This window comes from Pogoniulus pusillus, chromosome 19 (assembly GCF_015220805.1).
Source record: "Pogoniulus pusillus isolate bPogPus1 chromosome 19, bPogPus1.pri, whole genome shotgun sequence".
In the NCBI taxonomy this organism is placed as follows: domain Eukaryota; kingdom Metazoa; phylum Chordata; class Aves; order Piciformes; family Lybiidae; genus Pogoniulus; species Pogoniulus pusillus.
Window position 1 is genome coordinate 7,625,323 of NC_087282.1, and position 27,774 is coordinate 7,653,096.

Below are 27,774 nucleotides of genomic sequence, written 5' to 3' on the forward strand. Positions count from 1 at the left end.
CTCTCCAGGGAGTTGGAGGAGTTCCTGGAGGTGTTCAAGAAACCTGTAGGCATGGTATGTCAGGACATGGGTTAGTGGGCATGGCAGTGGTGAGTTCACAGCTGGCCTCGATCTGGAAGCTCCTTTCCAACCTTAATGACTGGATGAGAAGGAAGAGCATCTCTTGACCTTGGGCTTCTGGATGTCTGCCTTTACACAGCCATTTCCCTGTGGGCATATGGGTGACATGAGGGGACAGCCAGACCTCCCATATCGTGCCGGAGTAGAGGGGCAGCTCAGCTCTGGAGACCCAGGGCCAGGGATGGGTGTGTGCCCGGGGGACACCTGTCTCTGCTGGGATGGGGACAGCAGTAGCGAGGGCAGTGCGCCCGCGATGGCACGGGGGTGAATGAGGATGAGAGAGGGGACCGGCGGCGGGCAAAGACCGCCCAGACCCTCTGGGGTAGCCGCGGCCGGGGGCAGCTGTCCGCGCCTCCAGAGCAGGCGGCTGCCGGCCGTGCGCAGCGGGCCCGCCCCATGCTCATCCTCACCCCTATCCCTCCTTCTATTCCTGCTCCTCTCCCCGTCCCCAGCCCCCGCACTGGGCCGGGGCTGGGGCCGGTGAAGGCCTCCGGAGCGCACGCCGCGGCCATGTTGAGGGCGGGGAGCGCGGAGGGAGCGGAGGCGGCGCCGGGGCCGGGGCCGCTGCGGGGCGCGGCGCCTCCTCGCCGCCAGCTGCCGCCACCGCCGTGCCGCTCCACCTCGCCGCCCGCAGCTTCTGCCGGCGGGCCGTCCCGCTCCATGGCGACCCCCAGCCCCTGCATCGTGGTGAGTGCGGCCCTCGGCGCCGCCGCCGCGGCTCCCTCCGCCGCGGGGACGCCTGCCCGCTGCCGCCGCGCCGAGCTGGGGTCTGCCGGGCGCCTTAGCGGGTGGCTCCCGCCTTGCAGTCGCCGGTGAGGGGAGCGGGGAGCAGGTCCTGCCTCCCCCAGAAAGGTGGTGATTAGTGAGGGAGCGGGGCGGCAGTCATCCCGCAGCGGCGGCGGCCGGCGCCCCGCCGAGTCACCTTGAGGGGAGCAACGGCCTCCCGGCGCCGGGCCCGGGGCTCTCCCTGCCCTCAGCCGGGCATGGCGCGTTCCCCTGCCCCGCGCGGTGCCGAGGCCTCAGTGCCCGCTGCGGGCAGCGCTCCGGGAGGGAGGATTGGCGGTGCCGGGTAGCGTCTGGGAAGGCTTGGAAGGCGGAGGACGCCGGAGTTGCCGCCGCAGAGATGAAGGTGGAATAACTTCAGCAGCCTGAGCCCGGCGCGGCACAACTTCCGATTCCTGTTGCTTTTCGCGGCGTGCCGGGGAGGCACCGGCTTGGGAGTGCCTCAGTGCTGAAGTTAGGATGTAATTCTGGAGGAACAGCATCTAGGGGAGATGTGTATATAATTTTTTTCATCATTGCCGTAGCTGCTAAGGCTCCTATGCATTCATTCTGTAATTATCTGTGGACTTTTTAAAGCCAGAGGCTCATGAAATAACGTGTGGCGTCTTCGGGGCTGAGAGCTCTGCCGGCCGCGGGCTTGTGGCTGTAAATCCCTGCGGTCAATGAAAATAAGCTGATAAAACCTGTAGGAAGGGTCGATTCCCTGCCAAAAGGAAGGGAAAGGAATAGATACATAGATACGGATATAACGACGGGGCTGAACTGGAGGAAAAGGCCGCATGTTTGGTGGGTGTGGGACCTGTTAAAGTCACAGCCTGCTCTGGGTTGCAGGGACGCTGCTCAGGGTCTCTTTGCCTGAGCCAGCGCCGTGGGTAGCTCACACAGGTTCTCTTAGATCCGTTTCGGATGATGGGGAGGGGAAATGCTCATTAGGGCTTAGACAACAAAGCCGTGCAAACAGCTGTCTGATCACAGGGCAGGTAACTGGTTCCTTGGACACCGAAATACGATTATGTCCTGCAGGGGCAACGGTAAGCCGGTCCTGGTGAGCTGTCACTGCAGCTTCCCCTCGGAGATTCTCTCTGCGCTCAATAACGCTTTGAGCTGCGTAACTGGAGAGTGGACTAATTAAAAACCACAGTGCCGTTGTTGCGGGAGGGTTAAAGGTTCAGCGGAGGCTGCCGTGACAATGTGCGCCGAACCTCGGCGGTGTTTGTTCGTAATTATATGCATATGCTAATCCCTTGTCCTAATTATTATGCACTTGCTAGTGTTGCAGGCTGTGCCTCCCAGGGAATCTGCCCGTGCAGAGCAGGTTGATGAAGTAAGGCTTTCGCTTCACGTCCCAAAAAGTCTTGAACCTCCCCAGTTTGCAGATAGTGGTCTTGAGGAGGTTTGCTGCACAGCAGCCTGACTTGTCACGCACATGTAGCTGTCTTGTCCTGGAGACTGGCTCTTGTGTTTTGTTGTGATTTGGTGTTGGTGGAGATTTGGAAGGTATCCATGTCAAAACCTCTTGCTTGCCTAGTTTGCACATGCAGATGTTGCATTATACAAAGGTGCCCAAAATCTCCTTGATTGGTTTGGGTTTTTTAGGGGCATAAGGAGACTGCCTGTGATGCAGCAGCAGCTCTCTGATGTAGGAGAATGTTGTCAGGACGTAATTTCTGCCACGCGTTGTATTGCACAACAGCTCAGGCGGCGTTTCAAACGACTCTGTTCGAATTTAGGTTCTGTTAGATTGCTCCTGGAGCAACGTTCGGTGTGAGTAATGTTACAGAGAGGGGAAACAAGGTGATCCTGATCGTTATGGGCTTGGTAGTTTACTGAAGGAAGCAGAGGACTTGCATTTTCTGCCCACAGACTTATCTCACTTTCTTTCCTTTCCAGATTGGTGATGATGAGCAAGGTTATGACCTGGACTTGTTCTGCATACCTAAACATTATGCAGATGATTTGGAAAAAGTCTATATTCCTCATGGCCTCATCATGGACAGGTTGGTTTGACCTCAGACAGTACAGTGCTCCAGCTGATGCAGTGATGCTGGAGTAAACAATCTCCCAGTGAGAGTTTTACTGCCTGGCGACTGTCTAAATAGATTACATTTAATTAGAGGCTAAGAAGTACAAGTGCTAATTAACTCTTTCTTGTTTGCCTTCTAAGAGTTGATGTGTTTGCACTTACGCTGAAGTTTGGGTATTTATCATGATTCCCAAGGGAAATTTTGTGGTATGTGGCAATGCACAACTTTCTTTCCAGCTTTTCTTTGATGGTTTACCTTCTTAAAACATAATTAGAAGTCATAATTTGTTGTGAAACAGTTACAGTCCCTTGAATTTCCTTAGGATATTAATCAAAGTAAATTATTAATCCCATCATCTTAGACTTCTGCATGGTCATATGGTAAATAGCCACCTACCTTCTGGCAAGGACACCAGCCTCTGCCAATATCAGTCTGTCACTTCTGTGCTGGCTGAAATCTGTCATCTACTGTAGAAGTTTTATCTTGCATGATCAGAAATGAGCTCATAAGCCCAGGGAGTTTGGTTTTATTTCGTGCTTGCTACCTGCTAATTCCCTTTCAGAGAGTGAGCAACACAATTCAACTGTTGGAGGCCCACAGCCATTGAAGAGTGGTGCTGCATGGATCTTGCTGGAGATCTTGCAGACAGGAATGCATCTAGATTTTTACATAGTCCTCTTTGATTAGATATAATAAATATTCCTATGAGAGGGGAGAGAGGTGTTAAAAATACTGCCACCCTTTGCACTGGGAGCCAGTGCTGCCACCCCTTTGCACTGGGAGCCAGTGCTGCCACCCCTTTGCACTGGGAGCCAGTGCTGCCACCCCTTTGCACTGGGAGCCAGTGCTGCCACCCCTTTGCACTGGGAGCCAGTGCTGCCACCCCTTTGCACTGGGAGCCAGTGCTGCCACCCCTTTGCACTGGGAGCCAGTGCTGCCACCCCTTTGCACTGGGAGCCAGTGCTGCCACCCCTTTGCACTGGGAGCCAGTGCTGTCACCTCTCTGCATTGGGAGCCAGTGCTGTCACCCCTCTGCATTGGGAGCCAGTGCTGCCACCCCTCTGCATTGGGAGCCAGTGCTGCCACCCCTTTGCATTGGGAGCCAGTGCTGCCACCCCTTTGCATTGGGAGCCAGTGCTGCCACCCCTTTGCATTGGGAGCCAGTGCTGTCACCCCTTTGCATTGGGAGCCAGTGCTGCCACCCCTTTGCATTGGGAGCCAGTGCTGTCACCCCTTTGCATTGGGAGCCAGTGCTGTCACCCCTTTGCATTGGGAGCCAGTGCTGCCACCCCTTTGCATTGGAAGTCCTGGTAGAGGGGAAAATTGGGCAAAGTACATGTCACCAAGAAATTGCCATTGGTTTCCTCTGCCAAAGCTGCTGGCACCTTAATAAATATATTGCTGGCTAAAGTAAAGTACAAAATAAATATAGAAACATTGGTTGCGGGTAAATGGTGCAGCGTTCTCTTGCTCTGCTTTGCTGGTGTTGTATGTTGCAGTCAGGACAAATTTCTGGCATTCTGACTTAGCAAATAAACATAAATGCATCAGTTTGAGAATTTTCATGCTCCTCAGTGCAGGCTGCTGCCTGTTGCTTGTGTTAGCTTATGTTGCTCCTTGCATGGAAGTTTTCTCCTTCCTGTTTTGGAGGCAGAGGACACACATCCTCACCTTTCATGTCACATATTTGGCAGTGAAACGGCTTCAGGGTGTTAAGATTTGTTTTGGCTGGGCATGATGTATGAAAACAGAAGCCTTTGGCAGTGCCACTGTTAGATTAACCTTGAAAAGCCAAACCTAGTTGGCTAATAATGTGCAAAAGCGACCGAAGTAGTAGGCAAATATTTCTGTGCAAAATGTGTTTCTGGCTTTGCTGCTAGCAGCACAAAACACTGCTGTGCTCTAGTGAGCAAGTGAAATGTGTTCCCACAGCTAACTCCTCCTTGGTTTTGTGTAGGACGGAGAGACTGGCACGAGAAATTATGAAGGGCATGGGAGGACACCACATCGTTGCGCTCTGTGTACTCAAGGGTGGCTACAAGTTTTTTGCTGATTTATTAGACTACATCAAAGCACTGAACAGAAACAGTGACAAATCAATCCCCATGACTGTCGACTTCATTAGATTGAAGAGTTACTGTGTAAGTATCTCTGCAGTACTGTGCAATTTGTATGTGTGGCTGACTGATTTTGAATTAGCAACAGAGGTGGTTTAATATTGTTACTGCCAGAATGTGCTAATCTTAAACAAATAATGAAGGCAATTGAGAGTCACAAACTGATTTTCTCTACTTCATTGTGTAATGTGTTTTCTTTTAGACACTGGTGTATCAGTGGGAGAGACTCTTTACAAAGGCCTGCAGTGACAGGACTAGAGGCAATGGCTTCAAACTAGAGCAGATGTAGATTGTATGTTAGGAACAGGTTCTTTACTATAAGGGTGGTGGAAGACTTGAAGAGGTTGCTCAGGGAAGTGGTTGAGGCCACTTCCCTGGAGATATTCAAAGTGAGGCTCAACAGGGCAGCCTGATCTAGTTGAGAATGTCCCTGCTGATTGCAGATGTGCTAGTTGGGCTAGATGACCTTTGGTCCAGACTGGAAGAGACTTCCATTCTGTGATCTGCAACCTTGTAAAATCTTAGTGCAGAGCAGAGGGATGATTTGCACCTCCTTTGCTTCTTAAGCAGTTCCCCCTCTGCCCACTACCCCATCTCTAAAGCTGTGACTCTAGAATAATACAAAAGATTCTCCTACAGCTGTGATTACAATAAATGTAATTGTAGGCTTTTTTATGTAGCTTGGACACCATTCATTGGACAGGAAGACTAGAAAGCTACAAAAAATGTTATATCCAAGTTCCCTGTCCTATCTTTTGTGTGGCTTAGCCAAAAAAATGAACAAATCAGCTGTAATTTGCCTTAAGGAAGCACTAAATTCAAACCCCTGGATTTATTGGTGGCCACTGAATATGGCACAACCTTGTCAAGAATGAACATAGGTTGCCTGGGGTTTACAGTATTGGACAATAATTTATCTCCATTCTGAACACAAGGACTCAACTTTCTAGTGAAAATGAATGTGAGCAATGGGTAAGTTTTAAAGAGAGAAGCATGAGGTACTGTTGTGCAGGTCAGAGAAGCAGATACGTGCTCATAGAATCATAGAATCAATCAGGTTGGAAGAGACCTCCAAGATCATCCAGTCCAACCTAGCACCCAGCCCTATCCAATCAACCAGACCATGGCACTAAGTGCCTCATCCAGTCTTTTCTTGAACACCTCCAGGCACGACCACTCCACCACCTCCCTGGGCAGCCTATTCCAATGCCAATCACTCTCTCTGACAACAACTTCCTAACAACATCCAGTCTAGACCTCCCCTGGCACAACTTGAGACTCTGTCCCCTTCTTCTGTTGCTGCTTGCCTGGCAGAAGAGCCCAACCCCACCTGGCTACAGCCTCCCTTCAGGCAGTTGTAAACAGCAATGAGGTCACCCCTGAACCTCCTCTTCTCCAGGCTAAACACCCCCAGCTCCCTCAGCCTCTCCTCACAGGGCTGTGCTCCAGGCCCCTCAACAGCCTTGTTGCCCTTCTCTCAACACCTTCCAGCACCTCAACAGCTCTCTTGAATTGAGTAGCCCAGAACTGGACACAGTACTCAAGGTGTGGCCTGAGCAGTGCTGAGTACAGGGAAAGAAGAACCTCCCTTGTCCTGCTGGCCACAGTCTTCCTGATCCAGGCCAGGATGCCATTGGCTCTGCTGCCCACCTGGGCACACTGCTGGATCATCTTCAGCCTACTATCTACCAGTACCCCCATGTCCCTTTCCTCCTGGCTGCTTTCTAGCCACTCTGTCCCCAGCCTGTAGTGCTGCTTGGGGTTGTTGTGGCCAAAGTGCAGAACCCTGCCCTTGGCCTTCTTCAGTCTCATCCTGTTGGCCTCTGCCCACCGCAGTTAGTACTGTTTGCTTCCTGACCTCCTCCAGGTGGACCTCCTTTGGAAGGGGGTTGGACTCAATGATCTCCAGAGGTCCCTACCAACACCTAGCTTTCTGTTATTCTGTCACTGACAGTCTAGTCTTGTGTTTTTAGGACAGAATTTATGATTTGTTCCACTTGGAGCATGGAAATAATTAGTTCAGAGGGCTTGAATAAATTGTTGTGTGAGGTTATGCTGTTCGTTCTGTCTTAGCAAGTTTGCGTTCAAGTCAGCAGTGCAGGCTGCTTGTCTCAGTTGTAGATGAGTGCTTATGGCAGTAGAAACAAAATAGAGATTGCTAAATTGGAAACTCAGCCTCATCTTTCATTTGTTAAACTGTGAAACCAGAGATGGAGTTATTTGCAGACTTAGCTTGGAGCTGTCGAAGAACTCCATGAATTCATGATTGCTGTTTCATGGTGAAGCCCAGAACTGCATTGGACTTCAGTCCTTAGTTTTCAGGAGGAGCAACTCTACCTGCCTGAGGCATACACAGGACTGCCTGCTCAGGGGTTACCTGGAAACCCTGCTCACATTTGCTGAACACAAGGCAGTAATTAAGTTATGCTCCTTAACAAGAAGGCAAGGCTGGGCAGAAAGCTTTGTGTCAGCTGTTGCTTGTGTCTCAAATGGTGTTCTTTGTGCTTGTGCACCATATTTGCATCAGTGGAGAGAGCTGTTTGACACCATTTCCTTCTGCTTCTCCCAAAGTTCAGGATCCTGCAGGCTGCCCATTTAATCACTATGCTGCCACATGCCTCTATATTCTGCCTGTAAAAGCTACAAAGAAAGCTGAATGTCTCTATTACAGGATAATATGTTCACAGGCTCATAGAATGGTCTGGATTGGAAGAGATCTTAGAGATCATCCAGTTCCAATCCCCTGCCATGGGCAAAGACACCTCCCACCAGTCCAGGTAACTGAAGGCCCAGGGACAGCTTCCACTAGACCAGGCTGCTGAAGGCCTTGAGAACTTACACTAGCCCTGGTTGCTCAAGGCCTTTTCCAACCTGGCCTTGAATGCCTCCAGGGAGATGGCAACCACAGTCTTCCTGGGCAACCTGTTCCAGTATCTCACCACCCTCACTGTCAAGAATTTCTTCTTAATATCCAATCTAAATCTACCCTGTTGTAGTTTAAAACCAGTGCCTCTCATGCTGTCACCACAAGCTCTTGTAAAAAGTCCTTCCCCAGCCCTCCTGAAACCCCCTTCAGGTACTGGAAGGCCACTATAAGGTCTCCCTGGAGCCTTCACTCCTCCAAAGAATAGGAAATGATGACCTTCTACCTTATATTTTGGTGAGGAAAAGGTGTATTTTATACTTTTCTTCAATGATCCCTTCCAATAACTTACTTGACTTCAGAGAGTGATTGGCATTGGAATGGGCTGCCCAGGGAGGTGGTGGAGTGGCCGTGCCTGGAGGTGTTGAAGCCAAGCCTGGCTGGGGCACTTAGTGCCATGGTCTGGTTGATTGGCCAGGGCTGGGTGCTAGGTTGGACTGGCTGAGATTGGAGGTCTCTTCCATTCTGGTTGATTCTATGATTCTATGACTTGTTTCAAAACCAATCTAAAGACTACACCCTTTCACATTTCCCCTTTCTGGCTAAATTGGGAAAAACTCTTGGAGAAATGATTTGAAACACCTGAAAAACCCTCTGTCAAAAAGCAAGTCAGCTTCATTACATGGATGTTTTCTTTGCTTGTGCTGGTGCATTTGGCATGCTTTGGTTTATTTCTTTACTACAGCTGCTTTTGTTTATTAGTCCCCAGAACTCCTGTGCTTTGATGTTCACAGGGCAGTGAGCAGCAAAATTCATTTTAATGGAAATTGTAAGCCTGTTTTTATAGTACAAGGGAGTAGATGTTAAAAGGAGAAATTTGAACAGAAAGCTGCCTAAGCAAAATGTTTTCCTTGAGGTGTTGGTGAGGGAGGGGGTTGATTTTGTCAGTTTCTTGTTCTAGATGAGTGAGGAGCTCGTGTTACCTGATGCCTTCACTACAGGATTTACAAGCATTTCATTTCTGTGGACTCTTAGGTGGTTATTAATATCCAGATTTATGTCCTTTAGATTGCATAACTTGGCAGACTGGATAAGAGTGTCCTAACATGAACATGTATGTAACAGATTGCCTGGGTCTTCCATCATTAATAGTGTCAGAATGCTAAATCAGCTCAGTTGTTTTAATCTGTGCTTTGTTAAGAGGAGCAATCTGCATTGAGCCCAAAGAGTGGTGGTGAATGGTGCCACATCCAGTTGGCAGCTGTCACTGGTGGTGTTCTCCAGGGGTCAGTGCTGGGCCCAGTCCTGTTCAACATCTTTATCGATGATCTGCAGCAGGGGATTGAGTCCAGCATCAGTAAGTTTGCAGATGACAGCAAGCTAGGAGCAGCTGTTGATCTATTGGAAGGTAGGAGAGCCCTGCAGAGGGACCTGGCCAGGCTGGATGGGTGGGCAGAGGCCAAGGGGATGAGACTGAACAAGGCCAAGTGCAGGGTTCTGCACTTTGGCCACAACAACCCCAAGCAGCACTACAGGCTGGGGACAGAGTGGCTGAGAGCAGCCAGGAAGAAAAAGACCTGGGGGTACTGGTGGATAGTAGGCTGAAGATGATCCAGCAGTGTGCCCAGGTGGGCAGCAGAGCCAATGGCATTCTGGCCTGGATCAGGAAGACTGTGGCCAGCAGGACAAGGGAGGTTCTTCTTTCCCTGTACTCAGCCCTGCTCAGGCCACACCTTGAGTACTGTGTCCAGTTCTGGGCCCCTCAATTCAAGAGACATGTTGAGGTGCTGGAAGGTGTCCAGAGAAGGGCAACAAGGCTGTTGAGGGGCCTGGAGCACAACCCTGTGAGGAGAGGCTGAGGGAGCTGGGGGTTGTTTATCCTGGAGAAGAGGAGGCTCAGGGGTGACCTCATTGCTGTTTACAACTGCCTGAAGGGAGGCTGTAGCCAGGTGGGGTTGGTCTCTTCTGCCAGGCAAGCAGCAACAGAAGAAGGGGACAGTCTCAAGCTGTGCCAGGGGAGGTCTAGGCTGGATGTTAGGAGGAAGTTGTTGGCAGAGAGAGTGATTGGCATTGGAATGGGCTGCCCAGGGAGGTGGTGGAGTGGCCGTGGCTGGAGGTGTTGAAGCCAAGCCTGGCTGGGGCACTTAGTGCCATGGTCTGGTTGACTGGCTAGGGCTGGGGGATAGGTTGGACTGGCTGATCTTGGAGTTCTCTTCCAACCTGGTTGATTCTATGAAAGCCATCACAGACTCTGATGGACAGTTGAAAGTGGAGCTAGATTTCTTTGGATTTGATAACTACATCATGCTGCCTGTCTTTACAGATGGGATAAAAGATGTTAAAAATACCCTGGGTGCGTAAACAGAGCAGCTGAACTTGTGTAATGGCTCTGAAATGGATGTAATTAGGTTCTATTCTTGTTTCAAACCCATCATTTAATATTTACAAGTGTATTGGGAGGGGAAGGGGGGGAGGATTTGTGTTGCAATTCAGAGTTCATACTGTTCTGCACCCAAAAATAATTCTCCCAAGAATACTGACGCGATCAGGCTGTGATTAAACTTTGCTTGTAACTTCAGTCCTTATGGATGAATTTCAATGATCTGGCATGCTGTTAGGAAATGGAAAGATAATGTCTGTGAGCAGATCCAGATCTCAGTGTTCTTGACAAACAGTTTATTTGGTTTGTGCTGCAAGAGGAATGGTTTTTCACCAGTCTCTTGCATTTCAGCTTGGAAACGAGCAAGCATCGCTCGTGTAGTCATGAAGGGCACTGTCAGGTGGGAAAAGAGGGATTGTCATGGTCAGCTCTGGTTAGCTAATCACAGCAAGGTTCTGAAAGATCTCTTAACCAAGCCTTAGAGCAAACACTGTGAGGAAGGTGGTCTGTGATGGTTTGGGTGTTACCTGCCCCCCTCACTTTGGAAATCACCCAGACTAGACTCAGTTGGCTCTGGGAATTGAATGAGGCTTATATTTACAGCTAGCACAATATACAAGCAGATGTTTACAGTATGTACAGTTATAGACAGAAAGAGACAAGGTAAAAGGTAATACAGAAACACTACAGCCCTCCCAGAAACCCAGCCCAGGAGGGGCTCCCAACTACCCTTCCACCTTCTCCCACCCCTCTCAACCTTACCCCAGTGCCAAGGAAGAATGGAGGTTCAACCAGGGGGTTATGAAGCAAAGTGGATTAATCAGAGAGACAGCAGAGTGGCTAGAGAGAGAGATGCAGCTCAGAGCTCCCAAGCAGAATAAGTGCCTTATCTATGCTTGGATTCTTGTTCTTGTACATCTCAGCAAGCCTATAAGTGAAGTAGACATCACCCTTGTTTGTCTTTCACAGCCTGTGATCTAGTTCTTCTCACCAAAACATTCTAGCTAGCTTCAAACTAGCACAGTGGTCTTGGAGTCATTTGAGTCAGGATTTATGGCCTCCTAAAGCATTATTGTTTTCCATCAGTGACCATGGGAAGGCAGTGGGAAGAGTTAAACCACAAGGCATTAAAGTCTTTGACCTTCTTCAGGTGAACCTGCCTTGGCTCAATGATCTCCAGAGGTCCCTTCCAGCCCCTACCATTCTGTGATTCTGTCTTACCAGGTCTGATATCAGAAGTAATGCTTCTGAAGATAATTAAAACATGGCTTAATGATTAAAGAAAGTTCTTTCCAATGGCAGTCTGTTTGCAACCAGGGCTGGAAGTTCTTTTTAACTGGTTTTTATCCTTTGGTTGCTCAGAACTCAGTACCTGCATAGGAACACAGCTTTATATGCCAGTCAAGTTTGATGTTTTGCATTAAAAGGTGTAGCAATTTGTATGTGTTTTAGTGGGAAGGGAGAGGAAAACTTCTCTAGGTTAGGTTGGTTTTACTCTGCTGATCATCACACTTTAAGAGGCCTAAAGCAAAGGTTTACAGTAGCCTGTAGCTTAGTGATGTTCTTGTTTTGAGTGTAGCATGTTGCTTTGTAACCAAACAGATTTTCAGACTCAGGAACCTGATCCTTTTTCATTTACTCAGCATTAGGAGGCTGTCATCTGTGCACATCATTTTAGTGGCACAAATACCTGTACCGTTTTTATCCATCATTGTTTTGGAAGGAATCTTTTTTACATCCTTCCATGGAAGGATGATGAAATCCATCCCTGTTAGTGTAGGAATGGATAAGAGAGGATCCTCTAACACAAACAAGACAAAGTTTAAAGAAGCTGTTATTTAAGAGAATTTTAAGACAGAGTGAACACAGGAAACATCTTTTAGCTTTATGGCTACAGTACTTAAGTAAATCACATTTTTGTGGTTGATTCAGCCAAGATCTCAGGCATTCAGCAGAAGTGTGTGTGCCTGCTGGGTCATTGAACATAGAATCACAGTATGGTTTGGGTTGGAAGGGACCTTGAAAATCATCTAGTTCCAAACCCCCATGCCCTAGCCTGGAACACTTCCAGGGAGGGAGCATCCACAATTTCCCTGGGGCCATCTGTCCCATTGTCTCCCCACTCTCACTGTAAAGAATTTATTTCTAAGATATTTTAACTCAGGTATTTTCACTCACTCACTCACTCACTCACTCAGGTATTTTCACTCACTCAGGTATTTTCACTCACTCCCTCAGGTATTTTGGCTCTCTCCCTCAGGTATTTTGGCTCTCTCCCTCAGGTATTTTGGCTCTCTCCCTCAGGTATTTTGGCTCACTCCCTCAGGTATTTTAGCTCACTCAGGTATTTTAGCTCACTCACTCAGGTATTTTGACTTAGATTTATGTTTGTATCAAAGCTTAGCTTTATTGAAGCAAAATGCTGTTCTGCAGTGCTGTACCTGTGTTGCTCTTCAGCTACTGCAAGAAGTAATTTGATGTACTACCAATATTTGTGGTAAGCTAGGCAAACATAAGCTTTTCCTGGCTATTTTTGGTAGTTTCTGCTTCTAAATCTGAAGCTGTGCCTTGTTTGTTGGCTATTCTTGTTGCTGTTAGGGTTGCTTATTCAGAGGGGAAGGCTCTCTGAAGCACTAAAGTTTAAAATGGAAATGAGCAGCTATGTAGCAGCAGGCAGCTTGGAAACTGGAGTGCTTTTTTGTCTGATTTCCATATCTGTAGGGAATGCATGGCAAATCTTATCTTTTGAGTTACATATGTATGTCTAATAGTCAGAGATGAGAGATGGTGCCTGCATTTATGCAGATCTCTTGTCAAGCAATTTTCACTCTGAAATGCCATCTTGGAATTTCATCACTTCTCCTTTCTTAGTTGATAGAGAGATGCTCTTGGTGTTTCTGAAAGGATTAACATGTTGATGTCTACTGGAAGAAAAAAATACCCTTGCTGTTCTATCTGTAAAATTCATCTTATTCTATCATTAATGACCATTATTACTGTTTTAATTCTAATGCTCACCCTTCCTCTTTCTTAGAATGATCAGTCAACTGGGGATATAAAAGTCATTGGTGGAGATGACCTCTCAACCTTGACTGGAAAGGTATGGCTCTTTGTATGTTTCGACCCAACCCATATAGCTGCATGCTTTTAAGGTTGTTCTTCTAAGGTGTGGAGATTACAGTTTTAAAACAAGAAAGCTGACAAATTGCATTTAAATATTTGCCACTGTACAAAAGGAGAGTGGATAAGCCCCACCCAAGCCCTTGGTTTAGTCTGAATTTAGTGAAATCTTCATCAGCCTCAACAGAGTTGTAAGAGATTTGTGTTTCTGCAGTGCCTGAGAAGAAGAATCTTGTGTGAGCTGTTGTCTGCAAACTGCCTTTAGGAGATAGCAGCATGATTTATTTGCTGTGCTGCTGTTTGAGTGAAGCTGTGGTGGGAATTCCTGCTGTTGAGATGTGTAGTCCAGAAGTTGCTGTTACAGAAAACAGGTTTATATGATGAGAGGAGGGAACAGAATAGGGAATGTGCTTTTCTCCAGTGACTCTGTGGAGATCCTTGAGGCAGATGTCTAGGGTTAAAGCATCAGAGCCTTCTTCTCTGCCATGGCTTTCCCCTTCTCTGCCATGGCTTTCCCCTTCTCTGCCATGGCTTTCCCCTTCTCTGCCATGGCTTTCCCCTTCTCTGCCATGGCTTTCCCCTTCTCCTTACACATCTGGGATCTTTCCATGGGTCAACATGAAGGTAGGATGGAACTGCACTTATCTCTATACTATGACACTACTGTGTTTTGATCTCTTTTGCATTCATCTAAACCCTTCAAAGTCTAAATAATTTCAAGCCCACTTTCTACCCAGTGTGAGATGCTGAGGAGGATCTCATAATTAGTAGAGCATCAGAAATGTTCACGGCAGAGAATTCGCTGTGGCAGGTGTGGACATAAGCAGTGGTGCAAATATTTAACTGCAATAAAAAGGATAAGTTCTAAAGATGAATATGTATTTTGAAGTGACATATGCCTTAGATATTAATGGGTTTTTATTGTTGTTTTTTTTTCTTCTTCCCACCAGAATGTTTTGATCGTAGAAGTAAGTATTCTGTTCCACTTGGAAGTTCTTCTTTGTGACTGGTAAAAGAGATCTTTATAACAGTTGTTCTTAAGCCAGAAAGCCTACAATTTCTGGTTTCAAGGCTTCCAGCTTCTGATTCTAGCCCTGAATTTTTACAAGTGGGTTTTGAATTTGAAATTATCTCTGCTTTGAATTCTCAAGATGCATTCAGCTGCTGCTAAATTGAACGAGGAAAACATCCCTGTAAAAAAATGGTTGTGTTTTCTTTCTGTTTGCTGGGCTTCTGGCAGTTCTAAACCAGCCCTTTTGTTTGTTTGTTTAAATATTAAAAAGTATAGAATCAACCAGGTTGGAAGAGACCTCCAAGATCGTCCAGCCCAACCTATCCCCCAGCCCAAGCCAGTCAACTAAACGATGGCACTAAGTGTCTCATCCAGTCTTTTCTTGAACACCTCCAGAGATGGTGACTCCACCACCTCCCTGGGCAGTCCATTCCAATGGGAAATCACTCTCTCTGCCAACAACTTCCTAACAACATCCAGCCTAGACCTCCCCTGGCACAGCTTGAGACTCTGTCCCCTTCTTCTGTTGCTGCTTGCCTGGCAGCAGAGCCCAACCCCACCTGGCTACAGCCTCCCTTCAGGCAGTTGTAAACAGCAATGAGGTCACCCCTGAGCCTCCTCTTCTCCAGACTAAACACCTCCAGCTCCCTCAGCCTCTCCTCATAGGGTTTGTGTCCCAGGCCCCTCCACAGCCTTGTTGCCCTTCTCTGGACACCTTCCACCACCTCGGCATCTCTCTTGAATTGAGGGGCCCAGAACTGGACACAGCACTCAAGGTGTGGCCTGAGCAGTGGTGAGTACAGGGGAAGAATAACCTCCCTTCTCCTACTGGCCACACTGCTCCTGATCCAGGCCAGGATGCCATTGGCTCTCTTGGCCACCTGGGCACACTGCTGGATCATCTTCAGCCTACTATCCACCAGCACCCCCAGCTCCCTTTCCTCCTGGCTGCTTTCCAGCCACTCTGGCCCCAGACTGTAGTGCTGCTTGGGGTTGTTGTGGCCGAAGTGCAGAACCCTGCACTTGGCCTTGTTCAATCTCATCCCATTGGCCTCTGCCCACCCATCCAGCCTGGCCAGGTCCCTCTGCAGGGCTCTCCTACCCTCCAACAATTCCACAGCTGCCTCTAGCTTGGTGTCATCTGCAAACTTACTGATGCTGGACTCAATCCCCTCAAGATACTGAACAGGACTGGCTCCAGCACTGATCCTTGGGGAACACCACTAGTGCCTGAAGAAAGTTACTAAGGATGTTCTTGTCCTGTGTTAAGGACATCAAGCTAGGAAATTAAAATTGCAGCGCTAGAAAGAAGTTCCTCCTAGGAACTATGAAGAACAAGTCATAGAATTATAGAGTGGTTTAGGTTGGAAGGGACCTCAAAAATCATCCAGTTCCAACCCCATGCCATAGGCACCTCCCATTAACCCAGGTTGCTTAAGGGCTCATCCAGCCTGGCCTTGAACACCCCCAGGGAAGGGGCATCCACAGTCTCCCTGGGCAACCTGGTTGGAGCCAGGTGGGGGTTGGTCTCTTCTCCCTAGTATCAGGTGATAGAATGAAAGGAAATGACATAAAATTGTGCCAGGAGAGGTTTAGGTTGGAGATTAGGAGAGATGTTTTTGCTGCAATAATTGTTATTGTGTAGTGTAGCTGAGCTTTAGAGGTCACTCTCTGAGAGTTACTCAGCCATATGCTCTGACAGGCTTTTTGAGTTAGCTACATCTTTAATCAGTTAGCAGCAGGGATTGGCACAGGCTACCCAGGGAGATGGTGGAGTCACCATGCCTGGAGATGCTCAAGAAATGTGTGGCCATGGCACATGGGGACACAGTTTATGGTGGACATGGTGGTCTTAGGTCAATGGTTGGACTCAGTGATCTTAGATCCAAACAAAACAGTTCAGGAGAGATGTTGAGGTGCTGGAAGGTGTCCAGAGAAGAGCAACAAGGCTGGTGAAAGGCCTGGAGCACAAACCATATGAGGAGAGGCTGAGGGAGCTGGGGGTGTGCAGCCTGCAGAAGAGGAGGCTCAGGGGTGACCTCATTTCTGTCTGCAGCTACCTGAAGGGAGGTTGTAGCCAGGTGGGGTTGGTCTCTTCTCCCAGACAACCAGCAATAGAAGAAGGGGACACAGTCTCAAGTTGTGCAGGGGGAAGTATAGGCTGGATGTTAGGAGGAAGTTGTCAGAGAGAGTGATTGGCATTGGAATGGGCTGCCCAGGGAGGTGGTGGAGTCACCATCCCTGGAGGTGTTGGAGCAAAGCCTGGATGAGGCACTTAGTGCCGTGGTCCAGTTGACTGGCTTGGGCTGGGTGCTAGGTTTGACTGGGTGATCTTAGAGGTCTCTTCCAACCTGCTTGATTCTATGATCTTGTATGATCTTCTGTGATTCTAAAGGCTCCAAATAAGGACAATGACTTGTTTGTCAACAAAGAAAACAGCTATGGCAACTGATTCAGCAGCAAAGGGGAAGGATGTGCCCTCTCATAAAAGAGGGAGTTTGGGTATGGCTTTGTTTTATTTTTACATCTGAGGTTTTATTATTCCACAGGAAGCACATTCAGTTCCAAAGCTCCTACCAAAATAGTTTGTATACAGCAGTCATCTGTGACCAGTGGCATCCTTTTGAAGTATATTTTGCTTCAGATAGGCAGATGCATTTCATTATGGATCTGTTCTACTTCAGATGAATTTGTCTTTCGAGGCCCCCACAGCTAAACTAGGTTAGTTTCTCATTTGTTCAGTGAATCATCTATCTGGTGACTTGACTTATTCCCTTCTTCCAATCACCCTTTGAGCTGGCAAACAATAAAAATGCACATTTATTATAGAATTCATGTCTTGTACAGGGCTTTTTTATACAGCATCCCTTCCATGTGCAAAAAACTACACTGAACAAAGCAGAGATTCACCTCCAATAAGCAGATCATCACTTGGTACAAAACTAGTTCTGGATTTAGAGTATTCAAGTAGCTGCTTCTGTTTATTGACTGACCCTCATCTATCTCTCAGACTTTATTGTTGAGTTGCTGTCTACAGCTACCTGAAAGGAGGCTGTAGCCAGGTGGGGGTGGTCTCTTCTGCCAGGCAACCAGCAATAGAACAAGAGGACACAGTCTCAAGCTGTGGCAGGGCAGGTCTAGGCTGGGTGTTAGGAGGAAGTTCCTGGCAGAGAGAGTGATTGGCATTGGAATGGGCTGCCCAGGGAGGTGGTGGAGTGGCCGTGCCTGGAGGTCTTGGAGCAAAGCCTGAATGAGGCACTTAGTGCCAAGGTCTGGTTGATTGGCCAGGGCTGGGTGCTAGGTTGGGCTGGATGAGCTTGGAGCTCTCTTCCAACCTGGCTGATTCTATGATTCTATGAGTTTATAGCCATGATTAAAAGCACTCACTGCTAAAGAAGTGATTGCTGATGGGTGCTCTGTCGAGTTTTGTTGTTTGATTTCTATTTTGATTGGGAGTCATGGGAAAATAAGCTGCTTCTCTATTATGTACCTCCTTCACTCCAAGCAGATTTCATTTCAGGGCAGGGTGAGCACTGTCCTTCTAAAGATGCTGTGGTTATTTCAGTCCAGATGAGGAGTCTGTTTCTGCTGCTGTGAGCCCTTGTGTTCTTTTTTTTTCCCCCTGGTTCTACATGCAATGGATGGGATTGAAGGAGTGTGTCCAAATTGCCTTCAGTGTGTTTGAGTATAGACTGCACCCAGCTATTCCCAGTTCAATTCCTGCAGCTGTTTCTTGGATCTGCAATGTAAATTGCATTCCTTTCTTATTTCTCTACTTGCAATAAGTTCTTCTGCCTCTTTTTCCTTCTTTTCTTTCTGCTGTACACATGGTGTCATACAATGGCTTAGGTTGGAAGAGACCTTAGAGGTCATCTACTGCCAGCCCCCTTGCCAGGGACAGGGATGCCTCTCAACCGGATTTAGTTGCTCAAGGCCTCATTCAACCTGGTCTTGAATACCTCCAGGGAGGAGGTATCCACAAGTTCTCTGGGCAACCTATTCCAGTGTCTCAACACCTTCTTACTGAAAAGCTTCTTCCTGTGAGTCAGTCTAACCCTGCTCTCCCTCAGCTTAGAACCTTTCCCCCTTGTCCTGTCTCTAGACAACCCTTATGAAATGTCCCTCTCCAGCCACAGCCTCCTGTGGCTTTCCTTCAGGTGTTGGAAGGCAGCTCTAAGGTCTCCCTGGAGTCTTCTCTTCTCCACACCAAGCAGCCCCAGATCCCTCAGCCTATCCTTACAGTAGAGGTGGTCCAGCCCTTGGATCATCTTTGCAGCCCTCCTCTGCACTTGCTCCAACAGCTGTGTCCTTCTGATACTGTAGACTCCAGAACTGGACACAATATTTGAGGTGGGGTCTCAGAAGAACACAATCAAGGGGCAGAATCCCCTCTCTTGACCTGCTGGCCACACTCCTCTTGGTGCAGCCCAGGCTGCATCTCTCTCTAAAGCTGAGCTCAGCTGCAAGATTAGCATTGCTTTTAGCATCTTCAAATGAAACAAGCCAGGAGCACAAGCCATAAAACCTCCAAGAGGAGCCAAGAAGGTCAGAGTTCAGTTCTCCAAGGCACAGTTCCCCACAGCAGTTAACAACCGTTGTTCACCTGCCATTGTTCACCCTGAGCACAAGCTGTGTTGCACACCATGGTGTTGCATCACCTGTGTTTGATTACAAACAGTCATTTTGGCAGCTTTTTATGCTATGTGTGCATAAGCCACTTGAAAATGCTTCCTGAGGGGGGGTGTTTAATATTCTTTCTGCCATGACTTAATTGATTTATTGTTGTTTGGTTTTTTCCCTTTTTTAGGATATAATTGATACTGGTAAAACAATGAAAACATTGCTGTCTCTCCTTAAGCAATACAATCCAAAGATGGTCAAAGTAGCCAGGTAAAAACTTCTAATGGTGATGATTTGTGCTGTAGTTCATGTTAAGAATGGCACAGTGTTTAAGAAGTGGGAGGGAGGGAGAATGCACTTGTCTAGAAGAGAAACAGGAGGGAACATTTCTGCAGGAGTCAGGTATGCTGCAGTCTGGTGGAGTTTAGTGTTTGTTTCAATTCCAAAAGCACTTTTGCTTCTTATGAGAAGAAGGCTGGGGGCAAGACTTCTTCCAGTCTTCTTGTTGGAAGAATTTAGTGCTTCAGAAGGGGACAGCCTGTGCATGCCTGCTACCTGTCTTGCCTTATTGTAAGGTGCTGGAACGTGTCCAGAGGAGGGCGACGAAGCTGGTGAAAGGCCTGGAAGACAAACCCTGTGAGAGGCTGAGGGAGCTGGGGGTGTGCAGCCTGCAGCAGAGGAGGCTCAGGGTAGACCTCACTGCTGTCTACAACTCCCTGAAGGGAGGCTGTAGCCAGGTGGGGTTGGTCTCTTCTCCCACACAACCAGCAACAGAAGGGGACGCAGTCTCAAGCTGTGCCAGGGGAGGTCCAGGCTGAATGTTAGGAGGAAGTTGTTGGTAGAGAGAGTGATTGGCATTGGAATGGGCTGCCCAGGGAGGTGGTGGAGTCACCATGCCTGGAGATGTTCAAGAAGAGACTGGATGAGGCACTTAGTGCCATGGTCTGGTTGACTGAATAGGGCTGGGTGCTAGGTTGGGCTGGCTGAGCTTGGAGGTCTCTTCCAACCTGGTTGATTCTATGATTTATGGGATTTTACCTAAGCCTACTTTAGGTTTGGAAGTATATGGAAGAATTTAAATCTTTTGGGCTTATAAAGAAACCCCAAACCCCTCTCAAATCAAGAAGAGATATTTTCCACCCAAATTTAGTTCATACATGTTAGATTTTTCCTAGAGAAGGGGATAAAAAAAGGCAGTGGTTGTCACTTATATATATAGTATCTACTCAAACATGTTTCTGCTCATGCTATCTGCAACCTCATCAAGCTGCAGTGATGTAGCTGTGCAGTGGAGACCTTTCATTTATGTTTATGTTCACTTTTCCTTCTTTAATTATATAATTAAATTAGTTTGCACACTGACTTCATTGTGTAGTGCAGCTGAGCTTTAGAGGTCACTCTCTGAGATCTACTCAGCCATATGCTCTGCCAGGCTTTTTGAGTTAGCTACATCTTTAATCAGTTAGCAGCTAACAAGGAATATTGAGGAGAGTATTGTATTATTAGCCAATTAACATTCTTCCTAGTTGTTTTTAGATGGCATCTTTGATGCTGCTAAGATGTGGTTGTGTATTTTACAAGGAGAGCATAACAGTGGCTGGGGATTAAGAGAAGAAAGCAGAGCTGTGTGTAGTATCTGATTAGCTGTGTTGCCATAACAATGCCCAAGCAGTTGTTAGACCTATGAGAACAGCTCTTCTTGCTGATAACCTGGAGGTGACCTGCTGAAGGTGAGGTTGTTGAGGGTTTCTCTCTGGCTGGCTGAATTATGCCAGATTTTAAGTACTTGTCACTGAGTAGGCTCCTAACAGTGCACTGGAGGAGTATAATAGAGCAGGAGTCAAGTTCAGTGTTCTGATGTTTAAACCTGTTGCAGTAATTTGAATCTGCCAAAGACCTGAGCAGGTAAATAGGAATCATTCCATAGCTTGTAGTTAGAATCATAGTAATCAGTCAGGGTTGGAAGGGACCACAAGGATCATCTAGTTCCAGCCCCTCTGCCATGGGCAGGGACACCCTACCCTAGAGCAGGCTGCCCACAGCCTCATTCAGCCTGGCCTTAAACACCTCCAGCCATGGGGCCTCAACCACCTCCCTGGGCAACCCATTCCAGCCTCTCACCACTCTCCTGCTCAACAACTTTCTCTTCACCTCCAGCCTGACCCTCCCCACCTCCAGCTTTGCTCCATTCCCCCCAGTCCTGGCACTCCCTGACAGCCTAAAAAGTCCCTCCACAGCTTTTTTGTAGCCCCACTCAGATAGTGAAAGGCCACATTAAGGTCACCTGGGAGCCTCCTCTGCTCCAGCCTGCACAGCCCCAACTCTTTCAGTCTGTCCTCGTATCTGATCATCCCCCCGGCCCTTCTCTGGACACACTCCAGTACGTCCACATCCTTCTTGTAGTGAGGGCTCCAGAACTTCCCTTGCCTCTCTCTTTCTGACAATGAATCAGTTGCAGCAGGCAGAGGGGAATTAAGTGATGTTAATATGATTTTGGGGGTTCTTTCTTCAAATCCTACACCCATTCTCCAAAAAAATGAAGTCTCACAACTAGAACTTTCAGAAGCTGCCTAGTAATTGAAACTGTGACTCTGGCAAATGAAGCTCTACCTTTAGGAGTGAGCCAGAAGAGTCTGTGCTTGACACATGGAGTTGTTGACCTCAGTCTGTCAGTTCAGCCATCCTCCCAAAGCCTGCACCTCAAAGGCAGACAATTGTCAGGCCTGTGGGGTTGTAGAGCTGCTCAAATGGATAATAAGTGAATCCAATTAAGCTAGCAGGACATTCTGCTCACTACAAATACCCTCAGCTCAGGCTCTCCATGCTTTTTTACACCTCTGACTCTTCAACCTGGGAAAGTGAAGCTGGTTTGTATCACCTGATGGTGAGAACCAATGACCATTGCTTTATGGGGGTAATTAGCACTGCCAGTGGAGGAAAGCAGTTGAGGACACATTGTGCAAGTGCAGTTGAGGTTGCATGTAAGCAGCTGAAGTTTGGCTTCGTAATGCTAATGAAAAGAGCTCAGATCTCAAGTTGTCATCTCTTTACCTAGAAGCTAAACTGTGCCTGAAGTTCCTAACACCCATAAAACCCATTAAGTCACTTTCCACAACCAAAATCCATCCAAGCACTATCTCCTGACCTCTTTTTTGCAGACCTGTTAGTTAGGTTGTGAACCATTGGTGACTCCTTTGATTCATTTTGATCCTTTCACCCTGATCAGCTGCAGCAGAAAATAATACTTCCAAATATGTGTAATTGTGCTTTCACTTAGACACATTTAGGCCAGATCCAGCTTGTCTGTCATCAAAAGAGTCTCATCTCTTTGTTCCTGGTGCTTTTCCATGTCTCAGTTTGGTTTTCTTTGACAGTTTGTTGGTAAAAAGAACTCCTCGAAGCGTGGGATACCGGCCAGACTGTAAGTGACTTCTTAACAACTCTTAGTACTCCCCTCTAAAACCATGTCAGTGTTTTGTGTACTCTTTGGTCCAAGTCCAAGGACATCCCAAGCAAGTTGTTACTAATAATTTTTAATAGATTTTTTTCCCCTCTTATTTAGAGAATTTAAATTACTTGGAATACTTTTTGTTGTTGTTTTTTAAACAGAGCTAATTTGGATTGAGTCTGATCCTTGCTTAATTAACTTTTGCTGTATGAAAAGCAAATTTTGATGTTTCTATTCCAGGTTACACCCTTTTTGTGTGCAAATTCTCCCAGCTTACCTGTAGTCAATTGCTTTGATCAGAAGAAGCTGCTAGATTCACCTTCACCGTCCCTGGAGCTGTTCAAGGCAGGATTGGACGTGGCACTTGGTGCCATGGTCTAGCCTTGAGCTCTGTGGTAAAGGGTTGGACTTGATGATCTGTGAGGTCTCTCCCAACCCTGATAATACTGTGATTCAGGTGCATAAATGGAGCTGTCTCATGTCACGTGGATGTCCTCAGGAGCACAGGAAGTAGCAGGTCCAATACAAGTTTACCCTAAAAGTAAGGTCTGGGCAGCTGAATTGCTCATTTCTTACCTCCTCCTGTCTAGCCCAAGACCATACAGAAGTAAGAAGCACCCACAGCAGGCAGTGGTACCAGGCAGCTCCTCCTGCCTCAGGAAGGGCTATGTGGTTTAAGGGCCATGTGCTCCCGAGGCCAAATTCCTGTTAATCTAGGCTGTGTGCTTTCACTGTGGAAAAGGAGTGAACTTAGCAGCAGAGTCTTGTCTTTGCCATCATAGTACTGGAACTGAAGTTTCTGCATGCTTTAAAGCTCAGCTGAGGTGTTCCCCTCAGGCAGGGGTGCCCCTCATTCCCCAGATCTCATTAGAGGCTTAGCTGAGTTAATGGTTGGCTTGCTGGGCATCTTGCAGCAGGTGACTTGCTCTGCCATCTGTCCACAGTGACAGCCTGCTCAGTGCAGGACACGTGAGCTCTGAAAGAAGAGGCCACAAGGCAGTAATGCCTTGGGCTCTGCTTTATCTCTGTGTTGTGAGGCCAAGCAGATCTAAAAACCATCTTAATTTTGCCAGAAGCCCACCCAGCCTTATCTTTGAACTGCACAGTTTATCTCCTTGTTTTTCCATTAGACCCTTGCTGCAGCCAGGGAGGGAAAAGCTCTGCAGCTCTCCTGTGCTCAGGAGCTTTTTGTTTTAGCATGAGGAGAGGAGGCCATTTGGAAATCTCTTATATAAATTTGATATTTTGGGGGTCATTTTGTAGCATGTGTGTGTGTGGACAGGTCAAACTGATACTGTCTGACCACTCACAAACTGCTTTAAAGACTGTTGAGGCCATCTGTGGAGTAGCTGAGCAGCTTCTTTGGGAGTTAAAAGCTCACAACCAAACACACAAAACCCACCACCTGCTTCTGAAACCTGCAGGTGACTCCATGGAGATCAGAGTGCTCTTTGCTCTTCACTATCCTCTCTGCCATGGAGCTGGCAGCTAAGATGTGCTTTAGCAGTCAGAGTGTGTTCCTACATACCACATTGTTGCCTGCAGGTTGCAAGAGTGGAGTCCACCTAGGCCAAAGATTGGCTACCAATGCAGTAACTGTGGGTCTGATACTCACTTGTTGCCTGCAGGTTGCAAGAGTGGAGTCCACCTAGGCCAAAGATTGGCTACCAATGCAGTAACTGTGGGTCTGATACTCACTTGTTGCCTGCAGGTTTCAAGAGTGGAGTCCACCTAGGCCAAGGATTGGCTAACAATGCAGTAGCTGTGGGTCTGATACTCACTTTTTCCTGTGACCACTCTCCCAGCATGTCACAGAAAGCCCTCTTGGACTTGCACATCCATAGTGTGGCAGGAGCTGGTGACTGGAACCTGCTTACTCATTACTGCTTTGCACAATGCAAAAGAGGAAGGCAAAATACAAATTCAGGAAGGGTAGGGTGTTTAAAGTGTAACCAAAGAGAGGAAGGGAATTCAGGTTGGGGGATGTGGAAATGCTGGCTCTAGACATCAGCCCCTGTCAGTGGCAAAGCTCATCTGGAACATTCAAAACTTGGAGGTAGCCATAGGCAAAGACCCCTCCCTGGTGTTCTCCATGTCCTTTTTACCTGCTACAAGAATCAGCTGCCTCTGGTAGAGTTCTGCCTTCTCAAACATGAAACCAAATGTGCCATACATCAAAGGTGACATCACTTGTGGCACCAAAAGTTGCCCTTCCTGCAGCCCTACCCCAGATGGGGGTCTTGTTCCCAGAGGTGGAATGATAACCAGGAGGAGAACTCGTGCTGTGCTCATCGCTTCCACTGCTGCTACACTGGCACATGGAGCTTCTAGGAAATGCTGGGAAGTGTTGGCTTTTGGGTTTTATGTGTTTCCAAAGCTGCAGGGAATTTTTGGAGGAGTTTTTGTTTGGGTGGGAATGCCCTGTCTGAAGTGCTTCCATTCAGTTCCCCGCAGGCTGCACGCTAGCACCGTGGGAACCAACAAATACATCTCTTTAGTTTGGCTTTAGTTGAGAAATTAAATCAACAAGGTCAGTTAAAATGGCAAAACAGCTCCAGTGTTAATCTGAGGGGACCTGAGTGGAAGAAAGCAGTGAGTTAGGAGGCTTACTTATCTACTGCCTCTGTGAAAAAGGTCTGGTGAACTCCAAAGCTCTGTTCTAACATGCTTGGTCACTTGTGGTCTTTTTCAGTTGTTGGATTTGAAGTGCCAGACAAATTTGTTGTGGGATACGCCCTAGACTACAATGAGTACTTCAGAGATTTGAATGTAAGTCATTTTTCCCAGCTGTTTTTGTCCCATTTAAAACTCAAGAGGAAGGAAGTCTCCTCACATCAGTCCCCCTCCTCTGTAAATCATGTTCCATTGGTGGTGTAACAATGAGAGCAAAGCCTGGAGCAGCAGGATGGGGTTTTTGAGCTCGAGGGGAAGCAACAGGGGGGTTGGAACTGGATGAGCTTTAATGTCCCTTCCAACCCAAGCCGTTCTGTGAACCTTTCACACTGAAACTCAGGTTCTGTGAACCTTTCACACTGAAACTCAGGTCCTGTGATCCTTTCAGACTGAAACTCAGGTTCTGTGAACCTTTCACACTGAAACTCAGGTTCTGTGAACCTTTCACACTGAAACTCAGGTCCTGTGATCCTTTCAGACTGAAACTCAGGTTCTGTGAACCTTTCACACTGAAACTCAGGTTCTGTGAACCTTTCACACTGAAACTCAGGTCCTGTGAACCTTTCACACTGAAACTCAGGTTCTGTGAACCTTTCACACTGAAACTCAGGTTCTGTGAACCTTTCACACTGAAACTCAGGTTCTGTGAACCTTTCAGACCGAAACTCAGGTCCTGTGAACCTTTCAGACTGAAACTCAGGTCCTGTGAACCTTTCAGACTGAAACTCAGGTTCTGTGATCCTTTCAGACCGAAACTCAGGTCCTGTGAACCTTTCAGACTGAAACTCAGGTCCTGTGAACCTTTCAGACTGAAACTCAGGTCCTGTGAACCTTTCAGACTGAAACTCAGGTCCTGTGAACCTTTCACACTGAAACTCAGGTCCTGTGATCCTCTCAGATGGAAACTCAGGTCCTGTGATCCTCTCAGATGGAAACTCAGGTTCTGTGATCCTTTCAGACTGAAACTCAGGTTCTGTGATCCTCTCAGACTGAAACCCATGTATCGTGCTTGCATTTTGTTGCTGCCCACATCAGTGAGTGAGGATGTGAGCTGCTGGTCTGTGCCAGCAGCGTTCTGAGAGCAGCTTTCTCTCTGCTTCTTTTGCAGCATATCTGTGTGATCAGCGAGACGGGCAAGCAGAAGTACAAAGCCTGAGAGCAGATCCCAAGCACTCTGACAACACAGCTTTGAAACCTTTCCTTTATTATTTTTGGGTTTGTTTTGTTTACTGAGTCCTATCTTTCACAGGCTTCAACTTCTGGTACACCAGCTAAAAAAATGTAGAAGGGCCTCAGCCCCATTGTCATACACTTAATTTATTGCATGTATCATAGAAGAGTTCATCTTTGTTCTTTTCTGTTTTTGAAACAAACCAAGTGCAGCTCTGCACTCATGATTTTGATTTGCACTATGACTCTTTTATTATTGCTGCCCCTGGTTGGGTTGTGCTGTTTGTGAGCTCCAGACTCTTAATAAACTCTTGCAGTGGTGAATCGCTTCGACCTCATCGACCCAGAACTGAGAAGCAGTTTTGAGTACTGTAAATGCAGAACATTTTATGCTAGGCAGGTCTGTTAGTAAGGTTTTTTTTTAAAGGAAAGGAAAAAAAAAAACAACTAAACTTAATATGTAATTGTTTTTTTCTATTTTCATGCACAAATGTGAGCCTGGAATGGGTTGCTCAGGGAGGTGGTTGAGGCCCCATCCCTGGAGGTGTTTAAAGCCAGACTGGATGGAGCTCTGGCCAGCCTGATCTAGGGTAGGGTTTCCCTGCCCATGGCAGGGCGGTTGGAACTAGATGATCCTTGTGGTCCCTTCCAACCCTGACTGATTCTATGATTCTCTGGTGGTTTGATGGAGAGATGCACCTTTGGGTGTTGTGAAGCATGAGGAGCAGCCAGTTACAGCATCTGTAATCTCTAAGGAGCTCCTTCAGATCTCCTGAGGTTGCCTTATTGCTGTAAAAGAAGTCTGAGGGGAAAAAAATGTCCTTTATTTTTCTGGGGGGGGTCTTTTGCTTCCTTTTATTTTCCTTTTATAGTATTTTTTTAAGGAGATAGGATGCCAAAAGAGAATATTTAAAATAGAGTTTCAGTTGAGTTGTTTAGACTCTTTTTTTCTCTCTAAAGTCATGCATCAGTCAGTGAAATTGCCTTTAAAAGTTAAAAACAGGTTTAATATATTTGGGGAGGGGGGAAATAAGAAAAAGGCAAAACAAAAGAAGTTGTAATGTTTACTTTCTAAAGTTCTACAAAGCAAAGTACTTTAAATAAAGGTTGTCTCTTTAAGCCCCACACATCTATGCCACTCATTCTGGAGAAGACTCCAGGGAGACCTTGGAGCTGCCTTCCAATACCTGAAGGGATCCTGCAGGAAGGCTGCAGAGGGACTTTTCATGAAGCTAATCTAGAGACAGGCCAAGGGAGAGTGGTTTGAAGCTGAAAGCAGAATTAGAGTGGAGCTGAGGAGGAAGTTCCGCACTGTGAGTGTGGTGAGACTCTGGAATAGGCTGCCCAGAGAGGTGGTGTCTGCCTCCTCCTCCAAGGCCAGGTTGGATGAGGCATTGAGCAAGCAAGTCTAGCTGAGAAGTGAGTCTGCAGCAGATGATCTCTA

At 47.3% G+C, this 27,774-nt stretch overlaps 1 protein-coding gene across 1 annotated transcript; it reads left to right on the top strand.

The window, feature by feature from the left end:
- Nucleotides 1-667: 667 nt before the first annotated feature.
- HPRT1 (hypoxanthine phosphoribosyltransferase 1) lies at nucleotides 668-27,455 on the top strand. Its single transcript, XM_064159115.1, has 9 exons — nucleotides 668-807; nucleotides 2,794-2,900; nucleotides 4,885-5,068; nucleotides 13,322-13,387; nucleotides 14,358-14,375; nucleotides 19,227-19,309; nucleotides 22,414-22,460; nucleotides 25,180-25,256; nucleotides 26,269-27,455. Exons 1-9 carry the CDS (start codon nucleotides 781-783, stop codon nucleotides 26,314-26,316), a joined length of 657 nt encoding a protein of 218 aa, XP_064015185.1. The 5' UTR covers nucleotides 668-780; the 3' UTR covers nucleotides 26,317-27,455.
- The last annotated feature ends 319 nt before the right edge of the window (nucleotides 27,456-27,774 follow it).